Genomic DNA, 25,146 nt, shown 5'->3' with positions numbered 1-25,146 from the left:
GAGGAGAAGTGGTTATACTCACCACACACAAACTCATCTGGGCTAACAGCAAAGATACTTCTGCCTTTTAGCAGCTGAGGATGGGCACAATTGGCATTCACAAAGCTCTGAAAGTTGTTTTCCGATACCCACTGTGGTAGCCATTTTAGCTGGCAGTCACACAAAAGACTTGATGTATTTAAGTGCCTAAGGAAAACAATTACATTAAATGTTTTCTATACAAAATGCAGATCCACCCAAACAGTACAAGTCAATAGGATTTTTTGTAAAACTTAATTTTAAACACAAATGATTTATTATAAAAGAAACTAATGTCACCCAGTTCTCACATGACACCATTATTAGACTTCAGGTCTACAAAGCAAACATTTTCATTCTTATTCTGTTCTTTGAAAAGTCACATTTGTGTCTCTTTACAATTGCATGTCCCCATCTTGAGTCAGGACAAGGACAGTTACATAAAGGGGCAGGGCAGTGATGTAAAGAGGGTACCTGAGAGAACACTCAGACGAGAGGAGTTCCAAAACCTACATAATTCAAATACCCTCACAAAAGAAAAACTTTCTGGGGGAAGAAAAAAAGCTCAGCCCAACTACAAGTTGTATCCCAACTGAGGTCTGTTGGGGTACAGCTATCTAAAGAACTGTACAAGGACTGACAAAAGAAGGAGCATGAGTAAGGTAACAGTGGTATTTATGTGAGTAGTGGGTATACACCAATCCCTATGTTGTGATATGAACAGCAGAAATACTGATCCCCATGGCCTCAGGAAACCCGCTGCCAAGATGAAGACCAAAAGATCCACTTTGTAGTATCTTCTGATACTATGTATTATGAGACCACAAGTAAAATCCTGCCCCTGGGAATTTTGCCCCAGCTTCATTAGGCCTGGATTTTCACCTCAGAATCCTGGCTTTCAACCGAGTCTCCTGCCCTCTTTGCCTAAGATGTTGCTGGAGATCTTGTACTCTGAGTCTTAACGTTTGCTGGAGCTTAAACACCCAGTTTTGTAAGCATTTGAACTGCAAAGGCATCCAATTGCCGATAGTACATTACAAAATTTTGTTTAATCTCAGATCAAGGTCAGAAATAGCACTAAAAACTCACAGCTTCACATCAGTTCAAATAGCTAGAACCATAAATACTCAATTTATGTAATCTTTTCTCCACAGGATTAGCGCTAAAATACAGATCTCAAAACAACTGGAGTGATGGAAATTACAGTTCATCTTGGAAAGGAACTAGGAAGATATTTGAAGGACCACAAATGCAGACTTAGTCCTCCATTGAAAGTACTACCAAACCTAGGAGAATGGTAACATTCAAAAAGAAGAAATGCAAAGAAACCAAACTAATAGTTTCAAAAGAACATTCCGTGAATGAATATAGACCAACTTAAACTTCCACTAAAAATTTGAACTCTTCCTACTTGGAAGAGTAATTTTGAGACCTCTTACAAATCTGGAGCAAAAATAGCGAGAAATCAAACTTCTCCCTGAGGACTACTCATAAGTATTTGGATCTAGATAGAGCTAATGATAAAAGTCTTAAAAGTTACCTTGTTGGAGGAAAGACTGTAGTAATTTGTGCGTGTCCAGGGGGATAAATATATGTACTTGTAGTGAGTGAAACACCCATTTATTAGTATAGAAATTCTGTGCTAACTACTTTCCAGAAGAAAAAGGGAGGATGTTACCAGCTCTGAACATTCCTTTTCAAATCAAGTTTTTCCACACAAGTGCTCTGTGCTCAAAACCTAAAAATGCCAAATCATCAGGCAGAACTGGATCCAGAAGAAACAGGTCTTTTTTAAATGAAGAGTGGTCTTGTTGCTATTTTTAGGATGGAAGAAAACCATGGCCTTCTTGACCACCATGATGCAGTGAACATCAGTCATACCCTCACCATGCTAACCTTCTCTACGGTCCTTTGAATGGGTGAAATTGCTGGGAATGCATATTACAAGGATTTAATTCAGCCAATTTTGGGAAAGCATGTCCTATCATCTGCCCAGTTATTTACCAGCCATGAGAGATACACACTTGAGAACTCTGGGGAGTGGGCATGGGAGACATTAGAAAAAGCTCTATAAACAGAGGGAATGTCCACATCCCTGCAGGGCTCAGAACTTCCCTGAGCATGATGTAATTAAGCATCTTACTTCCCTTGGTGGATGCTACTGTCTGAAGGTTGCTGACTGCTTTCTCTCCGAGGCCTGAACATTGGGAAATGTTGTCAGGTATTGGGAAGGAAGAAGAGGGACAGCCTCTAAGCGGTTCTGCATCTGACCCAGAATAGCAATCTTGAGCCACAATGGAACACACATTTGTTCCCCAGCAAAGTTTCAGGTAGTTTCTCCTCACAGAAAGAGCAGCTTCTCTTTTTGACTTATCCGGTTTTGTCATGTTGCACAATCTTGTTTCCAGAGACTAGACTGGGCAGGGCTGAGACAAGAAAAGTTAGAGAAGGAATGAAACAGGAGCACCGGAGACAAGAGATTAGCTGTGACTCAAGGAAAGAAAACAAAGGCCTTTTCTGCTTCAGCAAGAGTTAGCTGTAACAGCTGTTGCACTTAGCTCAACAGAGAAAGAGCTTTTACAGCATTCCCTCAGAAAAGCACTTTTATGACTTTACTTTCAACTGCTCCTCCGCTGATTCAGGACAGAGGGAGCCAATAAGAAGGATCTGCAGATGGGTCTTTGCTAAAGAATTATGACATGCATTTTACTGGTACAGTAAGTGGTAGTTCAGTGATACCACTTTACAGTACATTAATAAGTCTTTCTTATCTCATGTATTAGGGATCAACCAGTTTAAACTCAGGACTCTAGGTACCAAATGGAATAGAAAATGAACACTTGCTGCCTGATGCTACCTAGCTCATATGCAGCTCCTACAGAGAAAATCTACTGATGAACCATTTGTTACATGACTTCAGAATTGTTGCAGTGAGAGATTAATACTGAATCTGTCGGTATCTTTTATGGCTTACATATTTTCTAATATGGAGATTTTGGAGGCAAGAACTTACAATTCTTCAAGTTTCTTCATTTGCGAAAATGCATTTCCTTGCACTGACATGATCGCATTGTTACTTAGATCCCTGGGGGAGGGAAAAAAATTTAGAAAAAAAAATCCATTTTATTAGCTCAAATAAAGGTTAAAATAAAGATTCAAGCTATACCTCTCTATATTATCAGTACAGAATGCAGCAATCAGCTCAGTAAACAAAAGAACAAAGACAAGTTTCTATAGTATCCTGATGTTCACTTAAAAATATAGCACTTGGAGCAGAATTCCTAGACAGAAAGTTCTTGTTAGGACGTACCACACTACTGATGAACAAGGTAAATCTGCTTCATTCAGACAGTCATGAGGTAAGCTTGGTAGTTTTATATTTGTTTTGGTTAATCTTGATATTTGCTTTGGTCACTGCTGGGTTAAATATGAATTTCAGCTACTTACAGGTGTTCAAGTGCATCCAAACCAGAAAATGCTTTCTTTGTAATGGACCTAATCCTGTTTCCTTGGAGTATTCTGGAAATATAAATACTTAATTGAAAACAGATGCAGTAAAATGGGGGCATTTTTTGGAACTATGAAGAAAATCTTATACAATTGCTTTTTTAGGCAATTACTAAACTGTGACTAACATTCTCCATTCTGCCTTTCTTGCTGCAACAAAATACCTCATCTCTAAAATATACCCATTTATTCTGCTTCAGTAACTATGTAGGTATGATTTTCAAAGATGTTTAATGTGTACAGTTCAGTAATGTAGAATTTTGTTTTTTTAAAATCTATAAATGTAAGCATCTTTTCATTCCATAGCTGTATATTTGGAATGACATCTTTGCATTATAGCAGAGCCATTGCCACTAGATGCTGGATTACTTTATCGAAGACTTCCCTTAGGCACTGTGCTTTTGTAATCTTTGAAAACACACCTCCCTTCATTTCCTATTATGAGCAATACTAATTCTGCGTGAAAGGTTTTTAAGCAGCAACTGCATGAATCTCCATATTGATAACATTCAAGAAGGATCATAGTCTTCAGATTTTGTTTGACTAAAGAGCTGGTGTTTTGTTTTCTAAAAAAGAAGGCTTCAATGAAGAGCAAAACAGTAAGGAAGTCACAAATTTAAGAGACTAATAAAATTGCCAAGGTTGGGCTCCCTCACAGTATGTATTATCTGAGCTCAGGCCAATATATATATTTTTAAGTAACTAAGAAAATCCAAAATCAGGTCAGTCATACTTACAGCATTCTAAGTTTGTCAAGTCCAGAGAATGCACCATTCATATCTTCAATAGTCCATGAGATTTCATTGTTCTTCAGATCCCTGGGTGAAGAGAGCAGACCCAATCACAAAAGGTATATATTTCTTCAGTAGTACATGGTATTTAAAGCAATTTCTAGAATGGTCTGTGTAAGGAACATTGTGCAATATTAATATCAATTTTAAAAGACGCTTGATCCAATTTGTTTCTTTTTCTGGAATGTCTGAAGTTCAAGGGCCTTTTTCACCACTACTTTAAAAGATGACAAGAATCAATTTATTTAAAAGAAATTCAAGAGCATCCAAATATATCAGAAGGGAAAAAGGAAAGTGGGGATGGTAAGAAATGAGGGGGCCAACAGTTGTCATATCAAAATAAAACCACACCTAAAGACAAAAGCTTTAAAGAGTGAGTTAAATATGACAACAGATGGATGTCAAAGGGAACAAGTTTTATACCCTTGGGCCATCACAGCAAAGGTGTGCGACCAGATTTGTGAAAGAGGAGTGGTGTCTGAGCAGAGAATCAGAATTCTGTAGGATAGGATTTTAGAAAAAAATCTCAGAACCATGCCACAGGAGAAGAATACACAGAAAGTCTGAATCCTAGAAGTAAAATTTTAATGTACGCTTTTCCAGCCCTTGGAATAAGCTCTAACTTACTGTTCTGGCCATTGGAAATGTCACTAATACACTGAGGCTGAACATCCTCCAGAGTATGACCATTTTAATTCATTCACACACTTCTCACCTCTCCCCCCCAATTCACAAAGTTAGTAAAACAGCATTATTTCTAGACAGTATTCAGACAAATGCTAAAGGATGACACAGCTAAATAACCCAAAGCCTTGATAATCATCAACCCCTAGTCTTTAATGACCCTCTGAATATATCTATGTCTGGGCTTAGGCTTCTACCCTCATGACATCTACCAAGAGGGAAACTCGTATTTAATTAGGAGAAACCTATAATCATGGTGCCTAAGCTGTCAGTGCTGTTTTAGCCTTTCTGCCACTCTCTCTTAGCTCCACTGGGATTTGCAAGAGTCTCTGGGGCATGGCAGGTTAATGCTTTAGATACAAATTATGACATTTAGCAGTTAGGGTATTCATCTCATTAGATTTAAAGGCAACTTTTTAAAAAGGACCGACACAGGACAGAGGGTGGTCAGATTGCAAAGTCAAGGGACCCAGGAGTTGACAGAACAGCTCCTCATAAATCCTTCCCTTAAAAAGGCATGATGTTGTGGGGATGGGACAGGGACTGGGAGCCATGTTGGCAGGGGGACAGTTTTACTGACCTCCACATTCCCCTATAAGCAGGGCCTGGAGAGGAATGTTTTTGGGTGCTACAAACTGGATGTGGGGGAGCGAGGAGGATTGAGTCCCCCGCCTCCAGTCTCCAGCCAATTACTAGGGCCACCCATGTGCCTATAGCTCGTTTGGGGTGCACATGTACAGCAGATGCCACGATGCCATGGCTGAAAGCTAGTATTGTGCTCCCTGCCATGAGAATAGAAACAGCCATTTATTAGTTTCCTTTTCTCCCTTCAGAGATTCTTTTAAGAAGCTTCCTTATGAAATCACTATGACAAATAGGAAGGTCTGGGAATGTATAAATTTGTACATAACCTGTACTGCACGAAAAAACAGATACTATTACCCTGGATGAAATCTTACCAAAAAAGAAACCATACTACTAAGGTCTAGGAAAGATTAGAACTACGAAGTTTGTTTTACACTTCCTTCAAAACAAAATTAATTCAAGAAAAAAATAAGGGGGGTGGGGGGGATATTTACGCACCACCTAGGTTTCTGACCTAAAAATAAATTATGTCAACTTACAAAGTCTGTAAACTGGAAAGTCCCCGGAAGGCACAATCAGCAATGTAGTTTACTTTGTTGTTCCCAATATACAGTCCAACTAGTAGGCTTAAACCAACGAAGCTTGAATCATCTAATCTTGCGAAGTGATTAAATGTTAAATCTCTGCAAGTTCAAGATGGAAAAATTTGTTTCAATGTTTGAGTATTTATTACTCATTTCTCCCTACCACTTCATTTTTTAAACAAAAAACCTTCTTAGTTGCAGCTATCACAAAGCCTCCACCACAATTTTTGATTATTATACAACTTGCGTATTATTTCCTGCTATTCACAAATGGATTTCTTTCATTCAAAAATTGCTGTGTCAAAGCCCTAGCACAACTGCAGGGGTCATGGTTGGCTTCAACTTTTCACAACAAAATAGGACTATCTTGCACACAAAAAAAAGCTGTTGTCACTTTGGAAACTTTGTTATGAAAAATTCACAGATCAGTGGTAAGCAGCTCATGCTTTGGCATGTACCCCGCTCTCAGAACTGGAATAGAATAAAAGCTACTCACAGCTTGCTGAGTTTCTGGCAAAATTCCCAGGCATCAGAGCTGATCCTGCTGATGGCGTTTTGGCTGAGATGGAGCTGCTGCAACATCAGCAAGCCATAAAGCCAGCCTTTGGTAATCTCTGTTAGGTTGTTATGGTCCAGCTGCCTACAAAACACACAGACAAAATTTAGGGTAAAAAAAAAATAATAATAAGTGAAGTGAAGTGCATGGTTCATCATGGATCAGAGATTGATTGTGAGATGTTACTGGCTAGATACCTGGTTTTCATAGAATGAATATATAAAAAAAGGCATGCAGAGTTGCGAGAACTGCATTTACATATTATTAATGCTCACTACTTGTCAAACCAAAATATTTTAATTTGAAAATATCTTCAAAATTTGATCAAGCATGTCTATTTATTTTGAATTACACAAATTATGTCTTTTCTGAAAAGACTGAAAGTTTATACTTACAAGACTTCCATGTTGGTTAGTCCCCAGAAAGCTCCATCCATGAGTCTATTTACCCCATTTCGTTGCATTTTTAGTGATTTCAAAGCAGTAAGTCCTTGGAAAGTAAGCCCATCTATTTTTTTTATTTTGTTGCGATTCAGCTCCCTGCATCAATAAATTTTACAGTTACAACAGAGTAAGTTTACCTGGATGCCTGTAACATTTCTTCATCATCAGACTTTAAACACCCACACTACACATGAAACAAAGTAAACAAGATAAATGAGACCTTTTTACTGTAACACAGAATAGTCCTAGCACAGTTAATCTTAATGTATTTCAACTATAGAAGGACATGTGTTTGCTATTACATTGATTTTTAAATTTAAAAGGTCCAAGCTGGTTTAGGAGATAATGAATCACCTTCTGAAGTTTACATTCATTTTTAAGTTCTTGATGTTTAGTCAGTAGCAATTAGTGTGTAATCAGGGGTTTAAATAAAGAAGGATCCTTATAAAGGGACCAAGATTGGTCTTCTGTTTTCTCCATAAGGACTACTGATCTGCCAAGCTGCCTTTCCCTCCCTAGGAGATTTCGGCTTCTACATCCTTCCCACTCAGGGGCACAAAACTCTACACCTCCAACCTAGTTCACTTTTCAAATTTTTAGCTTTTCAGGAACTAAACCACCAAACCTGTAAACCTGCTCTATCACCCACTTCTGCATAAGGGGTTAATATACAGAAGCCCTAATGGAGCCACACTTAATAGCAGACGCTGGTGTTTCCCTGTTCCTCCTCTGCCTAGCTTTGCAAGTCAAGGTGGGCATGATTATGAGATCACGCACAATCACATAATTCCTTTGCCTCGGTAGTGGTAAGTAAACACACTACCTAAGGTACTAAATCCACCTGCATAAGGATTGGCTTTCCATTCATCTGAATCCCTGCACATCAGAACAGGTAAGAATGACAGTTTCAGATGGATCTAAAGATTGAGAAGACCATGGAGATCATAAATACACCCTGAATTTTCAAGTCTACTCTCACTTCCATTGAGATCTGATTTAAACTGCTTTTCAATATGTCTGGATGGTATGCAACCACCTTCCTCAACAGTGTATCCTCCTGCCTAGCTACCTTTATTATTTATTACATACTTTTTCTTAAGAGTTAATCAAATGAAGTTTTGTCCCTTAAAGAGGCATTCTCAATTTGAAATCCAGTCAATTAAGAGTTATTTTGGGTATCACACTACAACTCCCCAAACTCATGTAAATCCCCCTGCCAATTTTTGTGGTTTCAAAGTCATATTTGCAAACTAAGACAGACATATAGGAGACCCACACAGCAGAGGAACTCTCTCTATACAAAAAGAAAAGGAGTACCTGTGGCACCTTAGAGACTAACCAATTTATTTGAGCATAAGCTTTCATGAGCTACAGCTCACTTCATCAGATGCATTCAGTGGAAAATACAGTGAGGAGATTTATATACACACAGAACATGAAAAAATGGGTGTTATCATACACACTGTAAGGAGAGTGACCACTTAAGATGAGCTATTACCAGCAGGAGAGCGGGGGGGGGGGGGGGAGAAAACCTTTTGTAGTGATAATCAAGGTGGGCCATTTCCAGCAGTTTACTCCTGCTGGTAATAACTCCAATTGCCAGCTATTACTCCTGCCGATAACAGCTCATCTTAAGTGATCACTCTGGTTACAGTGTGTATGGTAACACCCATTGTTTCATGTTCTCTATGTATATAAATCTCCCCACTGTATTTTCCGCTGAATGCATCCGATGAAGTGAGCTGTAGCTCATGAAAGCTTATGCTCAAATAAATTGGTTAGTCTCTAAGGTGCCACTAGTACTCCTTTTCTTTTTGCGAATACAGACTAACATGGCTGCTACTCTGAAATCTCTCTATACAGGAGAAACAATGAAACTCCCTAGACACAAAGTACTATCAAATGCTCAGAGAAAACAAAAAAAGCCTCTTCTCCAATTCCTTTCATTTATAATAGTTTTAGATATTACTTAAAAGGTAAAAAAAAGTTCTGACAGAAGTGTATCATTAGTCAAGATGATGGCGTCTAACTTTAGGGTATTGCTCCCTGTCCTATCATTTTCTGAAAGCAAATGATTTCCCTGCATCTGTTTTTGCCAAGAAAATATGTAGAGGCTGATCTTGTCTCCTAATTATGTAGTTAGGGCTAGTCTACACTGGCAACACTAAAGCACAGCCTCAGCAGCGCTTGAACGTGGCTTGTGTGGTCGCGGCAGAGCGCTGGGAAAGAGCTCTCCCAGCGCTCTAAAAAACCAAAACCAAAACACACCACCTCCAGGAAGGGCGCGGCTCCCAGTGCTGGTGCACTGTCTATACGGATGCTTTACAGCACTGAAACTTGCTGCACTAAGGGGGGAGAGGGGGTGTTTTTTCACAAGCCCTTAGCTCACTTTGTATCTCCTCAGGTGTCTAATTCATGGAGTATTTTTGCTGCCCTTGTGTATTTTTCTTTATCAGGCAAATCCAATTTTAGCACAAAGACTATTCCCATCTCACCCATATGTGAGAGTGAGAGCATTTTCTTCACTATCAGGCTGCAGTTACTAGAAGCTGCAGTGCAGGTTCTCAGTGTCTGCCTCGCTTCGAGTCTGGTTACCCCCGCACTGCCAGCGCTTTGCAAGACCTGAAAACAATCAGCCAACTGTAGGTTGCACTTACAGGTGCTGCAAATGGGACAGCTTAAACATCTTTTGAGGGATGGCTGAAATTTTGTTCCTGTTCAGTTTCAATACTTGAAGTGTGCTAGACAAACTGTCAAAGGCACCTGGCTCCATGGAGGTTATTCGATTACTGTTAATATACCTGTTGAGAAAATGTATAGGAGGTTAGATATACAATTATTTAATGGAATTTTAATACCAAGTAGTATGATATAATTATCATACAGTGCCTATCTCAGGGTAAACAACACTTGAATTTAACAGATTAATTACTGATCTAACCACAGTCCTCACCAACGGGGAATTGGAGGGCCAAGAGTTATGTTCCATTCTGTAAGAGTTCGCTGCTGTCAGAAAACAGTGAGTTGGCAAGTATGTTATCAGCATATGCCCCTTAACTATGCTGACTAAATGCAGCTATGGATTAACTGAATTCTCAAATCAATTATACTGTAAAGATTCAAGAAATTAATAAAACTCCAAATGTAATTCAATATAACTAAACCCAATTGAAGATTTTTTTAACTTTATTTTGTAACATTTTTAGGCCTCAACAAGAGATATTTTGTTAACCAGTTTAGCCTTAGTACTTTGACTTTTTATTTTCTATGAACTAAACGCTCCATTGGAACAGTCTAGCTGGCTACACCAATGATCTATGTTGTGAACAGGTAAAGATGGGACTAAATATTTAAAGTTAGTATCAAGCTGAAAAAAAAATACCGCCTCGGCACAGAGGCAGGATAGGTATGGTCTGCAATGACAACTAAGATAATTTGATGGCATATTCAACATTTTGAAAGCACTTTGGAAAAATTTAAAAATGAAGGTTTGCTTACAGATACTTGAGCTGCAAAGAAGGAAACGATGCAGTTTTCAACTCTGAAATATTATTGTTGCTCAGGTCCAAAGTTTCTAGAGACTGAAATGGTTTCAGATGTTCAGGCAAGATGCTCCCAATCTTGTTACCGGTCCTGCAATTTTAGGATATTAGTCAAAGATTCTGCCATTCTGGTGATAAACATTTGCAAACTATACATCAACCTGGCAAAAACTAGTTCTCCACTCTCCCATAGAGAAATTAACTTTTCGGAGAAGAGATACTATTCAGCAAGTTCTCTTCAGTAAAATGATTAGCTAACATCATATACGAAGTTACAATTCTGCATGTTCTGAAGAAACTTGTTTATCCGTATTTCCTTAATCACACTGCCAAGACAGAAAAAGAATCTACTTGTATTACAATCTGATTACTGGGATTCATAGGTTTTAAGACCTAAAGGAACCACTGTGATCATCCACACTGGCCTCCACAGTGCAGGCTATATAGAATTTCATCCAGTAATTCCTGCATCATTTCCAAAAGACTTGTGATTGAACAAGAGCACATCTTTTTTTAAAGATATACAGTACTGTCACTGAGCAAAAGGACACTCAGCATTGCACGGAAATCATGCTAAGGCTTAACCAAGTCACACCACAATGCTGTTTTAAAATAAGTGTTACAAGAACGTTCATCCACCCAAACGGCCAAAAAAGGACAAGGAGCTAGATTAGAAGACAGATTGATCACTGTGCACCACCACTGAGAGAGCGCAGCTATTTTGTACGTGGAGTTGATATTTCACTTCATCTCAAATAATTAAGAAAGAAACTAGTACATGTCACCCATATAGGAGTGTCTGGGATTTTGTGTGTGGTCATCACAACTAATGGTATTTCCTGTCTCCATGCATACTACAACAGTAACTTTGCAACTGGTTAGAGACATTGGCATCAGAGCCTGTTACAAGAAACAGTTTTTCCTTTTATCATAACCATATTTCTGCATTCGTACCTGCCATTCTACCTAACCTTGTTTTTGTATTGGTTTATTCCAGGAAAATCTGAGCAGCAATCCTATACCGCTTCAGTGAGGGATAGCATGCCCAAGAGACATGCATAGAGATCAGAAGCAACAGTACACAGGATAATACATTCTGGGATATCCACTGTACAGAGCTGGGGAGGTAAAGTGGAGAATGGAGCTGAAATGGTTATAGGAACGTAACCATCTGCCAGCGTCTGCTCTTTGCTGGTTAGGTTCCAGTCTACCTCAATCAGATCTAGTTGAAGTAGTTCCTATACCTAGTTTTAGCAGTGTTCAAAAATTGGGATCTTTTTCCCCCACCATCTAGAGCAGGGATCTCAAACTAAAACCACCAGGAGGGCCACATGAGGACTAGTACATTGACCGGACACTGACAACCCCCGCTCCCTACCGCTGCCCCCAATCCACCCCTTCCATGAGGCCCTGTTCCTGCCCATCCCTTCCCCACCCCCATTCCAACCCCTTCCCGAAAGTCCCCATCCCAACTCTGCCCCCTCCCTGCCCCATTCCAACCCCTTCCCCAAATCCCCGTCCCCGCCTCCTCCCCTGAGCACACAGCTCCCTGTTCCTCCCCCCTCCCTGCTGAAAAGCGCTAAGCACCTGGAGGTAGGCAGGGGAACTGGGACACAGCGCGCTGGGGCGAAGGGGAGCTTGGCAGCCCACAGGAAATAACTCGGGGGAGCAAGCACAGGGGGTGGGGGGGGGCACAGGGAGCTTGGCGGGCCGCAGCAAATAACCCCGTGGGCCACATGTTTGAGACCCCCGATTTAGAGACTGCATGCCAAGTGGCTTAAGTTAAGATATGAACAAGAATATAGTTTCTGAAAATACATTAGCAATACTGGCCTTAAATCAAGTGGTAGGCCACAGATTCTGGGGTGGTTGCTTATGCACATGAGAAGGGGTTACTACTCATTAGGACAGAAAAATCCAGACTCAAAAACTTAATCAGAAGTAATAGATTAATAGGCCCTCCCATTAAGAGTAAATGATCCTGCAGTCTCTCCAACATTGCTCTCCTGTATCATGTTTCATTCCTCAGGCTGTCTGGTAAAGGTACACTGCATTTTTTTTTTAAACCTCTTAGCTGGAAGTATTTATAATAAATGGTAACAAATTACTTTAATAAAAAACAACAACAACCACAACCATCATGTGTCACTTTCACTGGCCAAATAAGGCTATGATTTAGATAACAGGTCATAGAGCCTTTCATTTATATATTAGTTTGTTTATAAGGTAATTACTAACTAGGTATTAAAACTGCCAATTACTTGAGTGATGAATAAAATTTTCCTTGCAGTAAAAGTGTGCTCCAGCAGAAGCCAGCAATTTCCTGAACTGCACGCCTCCTAAATTGCAGTGTGAAAGTGTTCAGTTATAGACATGGCTTACACAGTGCTGTCTTTGTGTCAGCATTGCTCATAAAACAGAAATTCCTTACAACTGGCAGGATAATAGCCCCTGTATCACAAAGTTCAGTCATTTCTAATAGAACTGAATAAAACCCAAATACTATCTTCAGATTACTGCCTTAACTACCTGGCCCATTACTTGACATAGACCAGCATACAGAAAGTCTGTTTGCTTGCTTTTTGGGGTGGGGGTGAGCGGCATGGTAGTGGAGTCACAAAAGAGGGAAAGAAAGCAAACTCATTTGTTCACGAAAATAGGGCTACACATCAGTGTTTTTATTACAACTCTTATGTGGGGTCAAAGACACAGTAATTAAGCTCTCACTGTGCATTACGTTGCCTCTTGACTGTGGAATATACTTTAAGATATATGAATGCTTTACTACTGACTGCCCCCACTTCTTAATCCAACTCCCTCTTCAAACAAACAAAACCCCACAGTGAATTAAAAACTACCTGAACAAATTACAGCAAAGGAATGGGGTTATATCTAGAAAAAAATGACTAAGCTAACTTAGACTGTAGCATAATAAAAACATTTTTTAAGCTGCTATTTCAAATGGTACTTCAAACCAGTCAGGTTATAGCTATAGATACACAGAGAGATTGAATGAGGATAAATGTTGGAGAAATTGTGGTCGAAGAAGATTTTATGCATATGTGGTAGACACATCCAGCCATTACTGTGATGAAGTTTGTAACCCCAAGTATCAGATATTTATTACCAAATGATCCTTTGGTAATCCCTCCTGGGGTTTCTTAGCAGGAACAATCATACAAAAGGAAATGAAGAATTAATCTTTCATCTGCTAATAGCTGCTAGGCTGATAGCTCCCCAGTGGGGGAAAAAAAAACAAAAACAAAACAGTCCAACTCTAGAGCAATGGTTCCAAAAAAAAATAAATATATATATGGAAGGCATTCTTTATGGAAAAAATGATGTGTCAATTACATACCAAGACAAAGGACTTAGGTATATTCACCTGCAAAAGAACCCCTGTACACCTGTCCACTTTTTTTAATATTGACATTTTATAGGCATGCCTGGTGTGTGACATGTGTATGTAATCAGAGATTTCACTCAATTTAAATAAAAAAAATCACTAGAAAAGATATGTAACGGGTAGTGTAAAGTCTGTAACACGGCAACATCTGTTAAATAGAGATCCAGTGATTATACTACTGTATAATGTCTCACTGTTGTAAGGATTACTGTATTGTCTCTAACATTTACCTGTTAAAACTTCTAAAATAAAGATATGGGGTGGCGGAAAGAGACTGACTATCCAGTGCTGGAAGCCTACTGAACCATTCTAATTTGATTTACTCTTTATAATCCTTGTAGCAAATTAAAAATAGTAAATTTTTTCAGACTCCTATCCTTCAAGTTATTTTTTATATTAGTCACAAAGAACATTTTTGAAAACACAAGCCTAGCTAACGTCTCAGAGGAGAACCAAACAATATCCTAACATAATGAAGTACTAAGAGTACAAGTTTGACATCTTTTGTGCAAAAGATTGCTTCCCAGCAGTCCACTGCAAAGTGCCATGTTACTGTGCTTAGACAAAGTAAGTTGTACATACACTGCCCTGGCTTCACTTACAGATCCTCAACAGAAGACCACAGTAACTAGAGTGTTTCTGGTAACAGCAGAACCAGAACATCAAGTTCCCACAAATGTATACCTGAACCAATCAGATTCAAACTTATTTATGTAGAATGATGTACTGTAAACCTAGTATAACTTCCCTGTGCCACAGACTTTTCTTGGGGTGGCTGAAGAAGAGGCAAAGATGCCAGGGGCTAGTCTATTTGCAAACACACCAAAATAACTAGCATTGATGTTTGAACGCATATCTTTTATTTAAGTGTACACACACAAGCTTGCACAAAAACAACAAAAGGTGAGAATTCAAACTGGATTTAGTTAGATCCATACAAGTTTGTGTGTAGACCAATGCTCAAAATATTAACATTAGTAACAGTTTAGAACGTGCAATGAATTAGTTTTAGGTTAGGATTATTAAAAAAAATGCACACTTATCCTCTCAGCATTCATGACTTTTACTACACCACTAATGTCCACAAAGTTTATAGCAACCCAATCAATCATGAAGTCAGGGGACATCCCATACAAAACAGCAGCTACAGCATATTCAACATATTGACTTGTACAGTTTCCTTGCCTCTGGGGGAAATAAAAAAATGGGACAGCAACTTCCATATCTGTCTTGTAACGCCATTACAAAAAGTATTTAAAAGATATATTTACAATGTAGCTGGGAGTTGTGTGTTTCCCAGGGCAGGTAGATAGACTTGAGCTAGTGTGCTAAAAATAGCACTGTGGGTGTTGAGTCAGTGGCAGCTAGAAGCCCATTTCCAAGCCTGGGCAGCTAGCATGAGTCATCTCCAATGCTGCAATGTCCACACTGCTATTTTTAGCAAGCTAGCTCACACTAAGCTAGTGTGAATCTGTCTACCTGCACTCGGAATCACACCTCTTAACTGCTGTGTCGATATATCCCAAATATGTTGAAGGAAACCACTACTTTTTATCCCAAAGACTGTATGTCTAAATACCTACTGAAATATTTTCAACCTGTGTGCCATATATTAAAGAAACACCTGTGGAATTTTGAACTCTTATCTAGGCTACAGACTCCTACTGCATGGAGGCTGACATTTACTACAACAGGGAGAGAATTGGTGTCCTCTTTTTCACCCTTGTGCTGAACTCTGTCCAATGTTCCAATATGCAACATATTACTGTTCCCCGTTCCATCAGTAAAGTTCTCCCTAGATCCTGTTCTTGGTCCTTGTCTTTTGCTACACTCCTAGTCAGGCCTTACTTCATGATCCTATTGAGAAGTGTGGAAGATGAGGAGGGGAGGCAGGCAGTGGGAGAAAAAGTGGTTAAAAAAAAATCTAGTCACATTCCACTTGGCACACAATCTCCCCTCTTGGTTCCCCCAGCCTCTTCTCCTCTCCACCTTCACTGGTGCCTGCTTCTTTCATTTTGGCTGTTACCCTGTTCCATGGTTGGTTTCTTCCTCCAAGTCTCCGAGTGATGGCTCCCACTATGCTATGAGATCTGGGGCCCATGATATGTCAGGGAATAATGGGAGGACAATAAAAAAAGAAAAAATTAAGCTGGAAAAAAAAGCAGGACAATTTCTGTGCAATAAACTCTCAAGTTAAGTGACTGGAGCCTGGTATTTTGTGGCAAATAGAACTGCACAAAATTACTGCAGTGTTTACTGTGGCAAACAATTCTCCAGTGGCCACAGGAGAGAAAGAGACAATGAACTACGATGTCTTTTCCACTGTTATAGGATTCAACTTAATAAGCACATTAGCTAGGATGTTTCTACTAAAATTATCAGTAGTGTAATTAACGATGTCATTTAAACTGTTATGTTTCAAAGTTAACACCCTACTGCCATAAATGGGACTGTGCACCTTTCTCACAACTGTGCACCTCACTGCAGTCTGAGACATTTATAGGTGAAACATTCTCTCTTCAGTCATTAAAATATTATGTTTATATCCTGAAGAGACACTCATATCCCAGAGAAGCACCTGCCAAAGTAGAGCCAGGACAGCATTCTGGCTCCCTTCAAGTCAGCTGATAAGTCTACAGGTCTGATGTCTGGTTCACACACAGGCACTTCACACTCCTTGAGCCACATTGCTGCTTCCCTTGTGAGGATCTCTTCCAACTTCACATTCTGTGATGTTCTTGACAGGCTTTCAGATCAGACTTCACAGCAGCCCTGGCTCTATGCATTTTTATTATGCCTATATTTGTGGTATCTAGGCACAAAAGTACAAAATTAACATTAAGTCCCCTCCTTTCTCATGCTAGTCCATTGAATGACCCTGGCTCCTTCTTAGGAAGGAAGGGGCAGAGAGGGTTGTATGTCATGTGAGTGGCCATGAATTTCTGGAAGGGAAAGGTTTACTGATGCCCAAGCCAGGCATGGATGAGGGGAGGAAGGGAAAGGAGCTATGAAATGACACATACCAGGAAAAGTGGCCAAAGAAAAAAGGATGAGGGGAAAACAAAAACAACCCCCCTATATTTTCACCCTATCAGAGAAAGCAATGCTTTACTACAATATTAACTTTTCCCTTGCTAAACTATAGTCTGGTGCCACCCTTTCCCCACTCCACTGAACCTGCTTTTGTCAGTCACCACTGACTTAGCACTAAGTAGCAACAGCTCTTCATTTCCCCACACAGTAGATTGCTCCCTTTCACAAACTATCCTCTCTCTGGGCTTCAAACGGTGTGCTTTTCTGGTTCTATGTCCACCTCATCTCCACCTGCTCCTTTAGTGTGTCTTGGGACTGCTTTTCTTCTCACTCCCTGTCAAGGTTTGTTAGGGCTGTATCTTCACTTCTCCTTTTAATGCCTTATTCCTGGATGACCATATCTACCATCTCACCCCGACCTTGCCCTGCTCCATTTGGGCTCATCTGACACTTCTTCCTAGATACCCCACCATCAAGTAAAATTTAACATGGCAGCAAATGAACTCATCACCTTTCCTCCCTTTTTATCACCACTGAAATTAATATCCTCCCCATTCCTTACAACTGCAGCCTCATTCTAATTTTTATATTCACTTTGTCCTCCAACACAAACACTCACTAAATCCTGACAGTTTTCCTCTATAATATCTCAGAAATCTATTTGATATTCTCTGTTCTCTTTGCAAAAGCCTTTGTTTTGGCTCTGTTTTATACCTCAGCTACAAGTTGTCATCTTCCAGACGCGTTTTCCTTCTCCTGCCATTCAATCTATCCAAATTGCTGCCACAAAAAAGTTTATCTTCCTTGTTTGCTGCTCTGATCACGCCCAGTTCCTCTTCAAATCTTTTTATTTCTTTTCCCTTGTTCGCCACATTGAATTTAAGTGACTGCAAAATCTAGCTCCTGTCTACCTCTTTGCTCACAACCTTTCCCATATCACTCACAGTTCACCACCACTCTCATTCTTGGGATTTTCTCCAAGTCACTCCATGCCCGAAACCCAGTCTGACATGGCTCTACCCTCTTCAAAACAAAGCTCTTCCAGAAAGCCTATGTATCCTAATCCTCTTCTTTCATCTGGCATTCTGGCTTTGAGACAATGCCATTATCTAGCAAACAGAGGAGGTTTAAGACACCAATTTCTACAGAATTTAAGATTTTATTTTAAGAAGTCATTTCTAGAACTCATACTTGTACAGATAACCTTTGGAATGTGAAATGATGCTGCTTCCATCCATGCCTTTGCTACTGCAAGATGGCAAAGAGCTGGGTTCCTGCCAGATTGTTGCCCTAGATCTCCCTGACACCTGTCCCCTCCAGACAATCATCTTTCGTGATTTTGTCCTCCTGCTTTAGGCATTTGTTAAGATTCCCTCATTAAAACTTAGCCAAAGATGCATCAAATTACCACCCTGATTCAAACTTTGCCCCTACACATTGCCCACTAAACTACATTTGAACAAGTGTGGAGGTAGACAAACTATTTTGTATGTTTCCTTAATTTAATTTGAGAATAAGATCTTGGAGCATAATGGCCATAGTCTCAAAACAAAATATTTAACTCACATTTTCATCTCTATTTATGAAATGGACATAGAGTAGTAGTATAAGATCATCTTCAAAAATATATCGGAGTTTACTTGGATTAGAGACACAGTTCAGCAAAGCACTTAAGCACACGATTTACTTTAAGCACATGAGAAATCTCACTGAAATTAGTAGGACTACCCAGGCATTTAAAGTTAGGCATGTGCTTAAGTATGCTGTGTTTCAGTGAATCAGGACCTGGATGAGACAATGCAAGTTCTAACATCTGAAGGATATTGTTCAGGTATTCCATCTAGGCAATCAGTAACACAAATACCTTGAAATTATGAGAACTTTTGATTGTTGATTGCCTTATGATTTTTAATGTGGAAGCAAGGATGAGAATAGCTAGCTAGTAAACCATCCAGTAATTTTTCATTCTTCCCAGTAATGGGACCTGGCCCTTCAAAATTCATTTTAGCCGGAAGAATTAAACCGACTAACACTGATCAATGTATGCACTTTTAGCTACACATCAGGCAACTTGGTTAACCAACAAAAAACTTCTTACAGATAAGAAACAGCTTTTCTTCTCCATTTTTAAGAGTTAAAAGGCTCACTATAGGATAAATACCTTTTTAGGTTAAGTGGCTAGGTTGGTAGCATCAGAGGCCCCAAGCACTCTAAAACCCCCATAAAACTTTGTTATACTTTTGCCCACTGACATATTTAAAATACCAAAGAATGTGGCAAAATTCATATTGCCAATAATACATTGTTAGGTCCTATCTACATCATATAGTGGAGCAATTGCTTTAACCATCACAAGAAACAATCATGTTGTAACTGGTTCCCTTGTCATCTGAATGTGTAATCCAAAAAGGACTGGAGTACCCTGCCCACTGATGAGACTTTGGTGATCGCCATTGATTCTGACTTTAGCTATGAAGCAAGATAGCAGAAAAACATCTAACATGCACAAAGATCAACCTTGGCTCCTCCTAGTCAAAGCTTAGTTTCCATGCTGATGGCAACTTATTTTTAAATTTCACAAAAAGTCACTCACCGGGCCTGATAAAGACTGAAACCTAAAGATGCCCTGAAAGTACACAGGCTGGATAAGCAATGAGAGAAAAAAAAACATTTGTAGAACTCATTATTTTGATCCATCACAGCTTTCTAGGATTTCTCTCTCTCTGAATATATATTTATAAAGCTGAGCAACAGACCGTATTTCTAAAAAAATCATTGAGTGCTGCAAAATTTTTGATTGCAATCAAAATAGAATCATTTTTACATTTTTCCAACAGAGCAATTGATTTTAGCTTTTAGGGTAACGTCACCATTACTAACAATTGCCCTATTAAACATAAAGGATTAATAATTAGAAGAATTTTAGAGCAGCTGACAAGAAAGTACAACTTTCGACTTGGTTGACAAAACTTTCTTGGCCCAGATCAACTTTAAATTTAAACCTTCTATCTCTCTCTGTGATCACTGTTGGTTGGGACTAAAAATAATAACATGCACAGTCGTACAAATTAGCAAAAGTTATTTTCCCAAAAGTACATAATATGCATAAAAATAAAATGTTTGTATTTAAATTCAATTTCAGTATATTCGGTAAACTGATCTAAAGCTCTCATTTTAATAATACTATCTGGAATGCAAAGGATTTTGTTTTAATACTAGGAGTACTTGTGGCAACTTAGAGACTAACAAATTTATTTGAGCATAAGCTTTCGTGAGCTACAGCTCACTTCATCGGATGCATTCAGTGGAAAATACAGTGGGGAGATTTATATACATAGAGAACATGAAACAATGGGTGTTACCATACATACTGTAATGAGAGTGATCACTTAAGGTGAGCTATTACCAGCAGGAGAGCAAGGTGGATGGGGGGGGGGGGCGGGACACCTTTTGTAGTGATAATCAAGGTGGGCCGTTGACAAGAACCTCTGAGAAACAGTGGGGGGTTGCAAATAAACATGGGGAAATAGTTTTACTTTCTGTAATGACCCATCCACTCCCAGTCTCTTTATTCAAGCCTAAGTTAATTGTATCCAGTTTGCAAATTAATTCCATTTCAGCAGTCTCTCATTGGAGTCTGTTTCTGAAGTTTTTTTGTTGAAGAATTGCCTCTTTTAGGTCTGTAATTGAGTGACCAAAGAGAGTGAAGTGTTCTCCAACTGGTTTTTGAATGTTATAATTCTTGACGTCTGGTCAAACTGGACAGTCTCTACGTAAAAGAATAAATGGTCACAAATCAATGTACATGGCAGAGGGGCATTGCTGCCACATGATGGCATATATCACATTGGTAGATGCGCAGGTGAATGAGCCTCTGATAGCGTGGCTGATGTGATTAGGCCCTATGATGGTGTCCCCTGAATAGATATGTGGACACAGTTGGCAACGGGCTTTGTTGCAAGAATAGGTTCCTGGGTTAGTGGTTCTGTTGTGTGGTATGTGGTTGCTGGTGAGTATTTGCTTCAGGTTGCGGGGCTGTCTGTAAGCAAGGACTGGCCTATCTCCCAAGATCTGTGAGAGTGATGGGTCGTCCTTCAGGATAGATTGTAGAAGTTTTAGTTGGGGGCTGAAGGTGATGGCTAGTGGGTTCTGTTATTTTCTTTGTTGGGCCTGTCCTGCAGCAGGTGACTTCTGGCTCTGTCAATCTGTTTCTTCACTTCAGCAGGTGGGTTGTGTAGTTGTAAGAATGCTTGTCCTCACCCATAATTATTTCACATTTGGGGACAATGTATACCTTCAAATCAGCAGCACTGCTATGGGTACCCGCATGGCCCCACAGTATGCCAACATTTTTATGGATGACTTAGAACAACGCTTCCTCAGCTCTCGTCCCCTAATGCCCCTACTCTACTTGTGCTACATTGATGACATCTTCATCATCTGAACCCATGGAAAAGAAGCCTTCAGGAATTCCATCATGATTTCAACAATTTCCATCCCATCATCAACCTCAGCCTGGACCAGTCCACACAAGAGATCCACTTCCTGGACACTATGGTGTTAATAAGCGATGGTCACATAACCACCACCCTATACTGGAAACCTACTGACCGCTATTCCTACCTACATGCCTCCAGCTTTCATCCAGACCAAACCACATGATCCACTGTCTACAGCCAAGCTCTACAATAGAACCACATTTGCTCCAACCCCTCAGACAGAGACAAACACCTACAAGATCTCTATCAAGCATTCTTACAACTACAATTCTTGCAACAAAGCCCCTTGCCACATATCTATTCAGGGGACACCATCATAAGGCCTAATCACATCAGCCACACTATCAGAGGCTCGTTCACCTGCGCATCTACCAACGTGATATATGCCATCATGTGCCAGCAATGCCCCTCTGCCATGTACATTGGTCAAACTGGACAGTCTCCACGTAAAAGAATAAATGGACACAAATCAGACGTCAAGAATTAGAACATTCAAAAACCAGTTGGAGAACACTTTAATCTCTTTGGTCACTCAATTACAGACCTAAAAGAGACAATTCTTCAACAAAAAAACTTCAGAAACAGACTCCAATGAGAGACTGCTGAAATGGAATTAATTTGCTAACTGGATACAATTAACTTAGGCTTGAATAAAGAGACTGGTAGTGGATGGGTCATTACAGAAAGTAAAACTATTTCCCCATGTTTATTCCCCCCTGCACTCCTGACTGTTCATTAGACGTTCTTGTCAACTGCTGGAAATGGCCCATCTTGATCATCACTGCAAAAAGCCCCCCCCCCCCCCTCCTGCTGTTAATAGCTCACCTTAAGTGATCACTCTCATTACGGTATGTATGGTAACACCCATTGTTTCATGTTCTCTATGTATATAAATCTCCCCACTGTATTTTCCACTGAATGCATCCGATGAAGTGAGCTGTAGCTCACGAAAGCTTATGCTCAAATAAATTTGTTAGTCTCCAAGGTGCCACAAGTACTCCTTTTCTTTTTGCGAATACAGACTAACAGGGCTACTACTCTGAAACCTGTTTTAATACTGAACATTGTCAAGCACATTGGTAATTGAGGCAATCTGTGGAGCACAATCTTTCAACGCTGGGTAAATCATTCAAAGTAATTGCAGTCTGTCTGATAACCTTCAGAAAAATGACCATGTTGTTCCAGTCTAGTGCCTAGTAAAAACAAGTAGCTACATCACAAGAACTTCCATCAATACTGACATCCTATTGGGCGACCACAAAGCTCAGAATTGAATGGCCATGGTATTTAATTGTTTGAACCTCCTCCTAAAGGTAGCCTGCCCAGAACACGATAAATGTTTTTAACATACTAGTCTGACAAATTGCATCACTGATCCAGTCCATGACGAACCTATCCTATGGATATAACAAAAAATTTCACTCTCTAGAGTTGTCATTATGCACTTTTCACAAGTTCTATATTATTCCACTTGAATCAAATATTTTCTGATTCCTGCCAATGCTATGGAGACACTAAAGACATAGAAAAGTCTACAAATTATTGCACATTTTGTCAGAACTTTTAATTTTCCAGTCTAGCTTTAGCCAAACTTAATTTTTGTTCGGTACAGGTAAGTGATTTACAATGGTTGTTTCAAGAATTTTCCCATCTGCTCTGTACAAATAAATATATAAATCTAAGCTTACTATTTAAAGAATTTCACTAAGATTTCAGACTTCACTATTTTAAGATATTCTAATTGTAGTCTTTCAAGCTATATACAATACACATCTCAGAATGTGCGGTTTCCTTATTTTGAGAGACGATAGCCCTTATACTTTAAGACCCAAAATGTGAAGGGTCTTTCAGGGACTTACAAGCCATTGATATATTGTATAATTCTGACGTTGATTTTTTTTTGAAGCTCGAAGTCCATTTGCAAGTTTACGTATAACAGGTTTAGGGCAAAAAACAAAACAAAACACCCTTGATATCCCAACACAATAAAGGTCTTTCAGGGTCTTCAAAGCCACTGATATCTGCCTTTCATTTTCAGAGGTACTGAAGGATGCCCTTTGCTGGTGACGTCACACGTGTAATGCCATAGGCTGTATTTTATGTGAATAAAGTAGACTCCAGTTTGGTCAATATTTTTGATATCTTCAAAGAAAACATAGGAGTTGCAGAAGTGTTTGTAATTTCACAGATGGCCCTCTTCCTTATGAGGGAATACTGAAACCAATGAAAGTTAATTTTTCAGACAATATTAATATATAAAGATAGAGGTCCCTAACCACTTGTGGTAATTAAATATCACATTATACTTTTTTCAAACACATGGAAATTATTATACCATGCTGCTGAGGCCAAATTATATCCTACATGCCTGGAGTTTCCCTACTATATAGTGTCCATTGTGTTGGATATGGTATACTTCCCTTCCTTTCCTGAACTGCTTTATAAAGTTGTTATGCACTGAAACATCGTATGTCACCCCAGAAGTAGCTTCTTAGCTACATCTTAAATAGTTTGTCATCCCTTGGGATTAAAGTTATACCAACCTAAGTAATCATTATGAACCATAAGGCTCTTCTAGAGCAGGGAGCCACGCTATGGAGGACAGTGGCCAAGTGACTTTTTAAAAACTGATTACCTCTATGTTTTTGCAGTTTTTAATTTCAAAGTTTCACACCCCATTAGGTACAGAATTGAGAATTAACAAGTAATGTTGCAAAATCATGCAAGACTCTGGCTACATAGTTACTGCAGAGTTAGCTCAAGTTATCGAGGCTCATATTACTTCTCTCCAGTTAACCTACCTCAGAAAAAATACAGATTGCTTGCTGCCCATCCTTACTATGAATTCTTTCCCAGTGAACTGTGGGAAAACATATCTGCCTTTCTGGGCACGGGGGGAAGGGGAATTGTGGGAAGACACTGGAGGACTTGAGTGTTGCTAGCCTGTGTCCACACAACAGAGTGGTTGTGTTAGCTGGCAAATTTTGTTCCCTTTAGTTTTAACCTTCACGCCCACTCAGGTCAACCAATACAAGTTAAAAGCATCACCACACTCATGTTAAGGTTTTTTGTATGTGGACAGAACTCAAGTTATCTTATCAAGTTACCGAGTCAGTGTGGGGCTGCAGGGGAGAGGCAGGGATGCTCTGGGGGCCGGTGGAGCTGCACAGGGGCAGCAAGTGGGGGCCGGGGACACTTGGGAGAGGTGCGGGGGGGTTGCAGGAGGGGCCGGGGAAGAGACCTGGCCCCAAGTAAATGTTGCAATGAAAACAAGCCCTAAAAGACATTTACCAGGTCCCTTCTCCCTCACTAAACAGACTGATTAATATGACACCACCAGTTTAGTCCACTTCAGGGTGCCACGTAGAGCAAGAACCAGCAGGACAGTATTTAGGCAATTCAGAACAAAAACTTGTTTAAATTTTATTCAGTGATGTCCCTAACTGTTGGGGCACTTAGCATTCACTTCTAAGCTTGACAAAATAGTATATAAAGTGA

General features: G+C 39.6%; 1 protein-coding gene across 1 annotated transcript in view; it reads right to left on the bottom strand.

Moving 5' to 3' along the window:
- LRIG3 (leucine rich repeats and immunoglobulin like domains 3) overlaps window positions 1–25,146 on the bottom strand; it is a 52,059-nt gene that overhangs the window by 15,639 nt on the left and 11,274 nt on the right. Inside the window, exons 4-12 of the mRNA XM_073327962.2 lie at window positions 10,667–10,801; window positions 9,826–9,969; window positions 7,121–7,264; window positions 6,666–6,809; window positions 6,125–6,268; window positions 4,263–4,343; window positions 3,466–3,537; window positions 3,032–3,103; window positions 23–186 (exon numbers count right to left, since the gene is read on the bottom strand). Coding sequence (XP_073184063.1) covers window positions 23–186; window positions 3,032–3,103; window positions 3,466–3,537; window positions 4,263–4,343; window positions 6,125–6,268; window positions 6,666–6,809; window positions 7,121–7,264; window positions 9,826–9,969; window positions 10,667–10,801 — 1,100 coding nt within the window. The remainder of the gene's footprint in view (window positions 1–22; window positions 187–3,031; window positions 3,104–3,465; window positions 3,538–4,262; window positions 4,344–6,124; window positions 6,269–6,665; window positions 6,810–7,120; window positions 7,265–9,825; window positions 9,970–10,666; window positions 10,802–25,146) is intronic.

Source organism: Lepidochelys kempii, chromosome 1 (genome assembly GCF_965140285.1).
Source record: "Lepidochelys kempii isolate rLepKem1 chromosome 1, rLepKem1.hap1, whole genome shotgun sequence".
In the NCBI taxonomy this organism is placed as follows: domain Eukaryota; kingdom Metazoa; phylum Chordata; order Testudines; family Cheloniidae; genus Lepidochelys; species Lepidochelys kempii.
The sequence above is the reverse complement of the archived record's forward strand: the minus strand, read 5'-3'. Positions and strand labels throughout refer to the sequence as shown.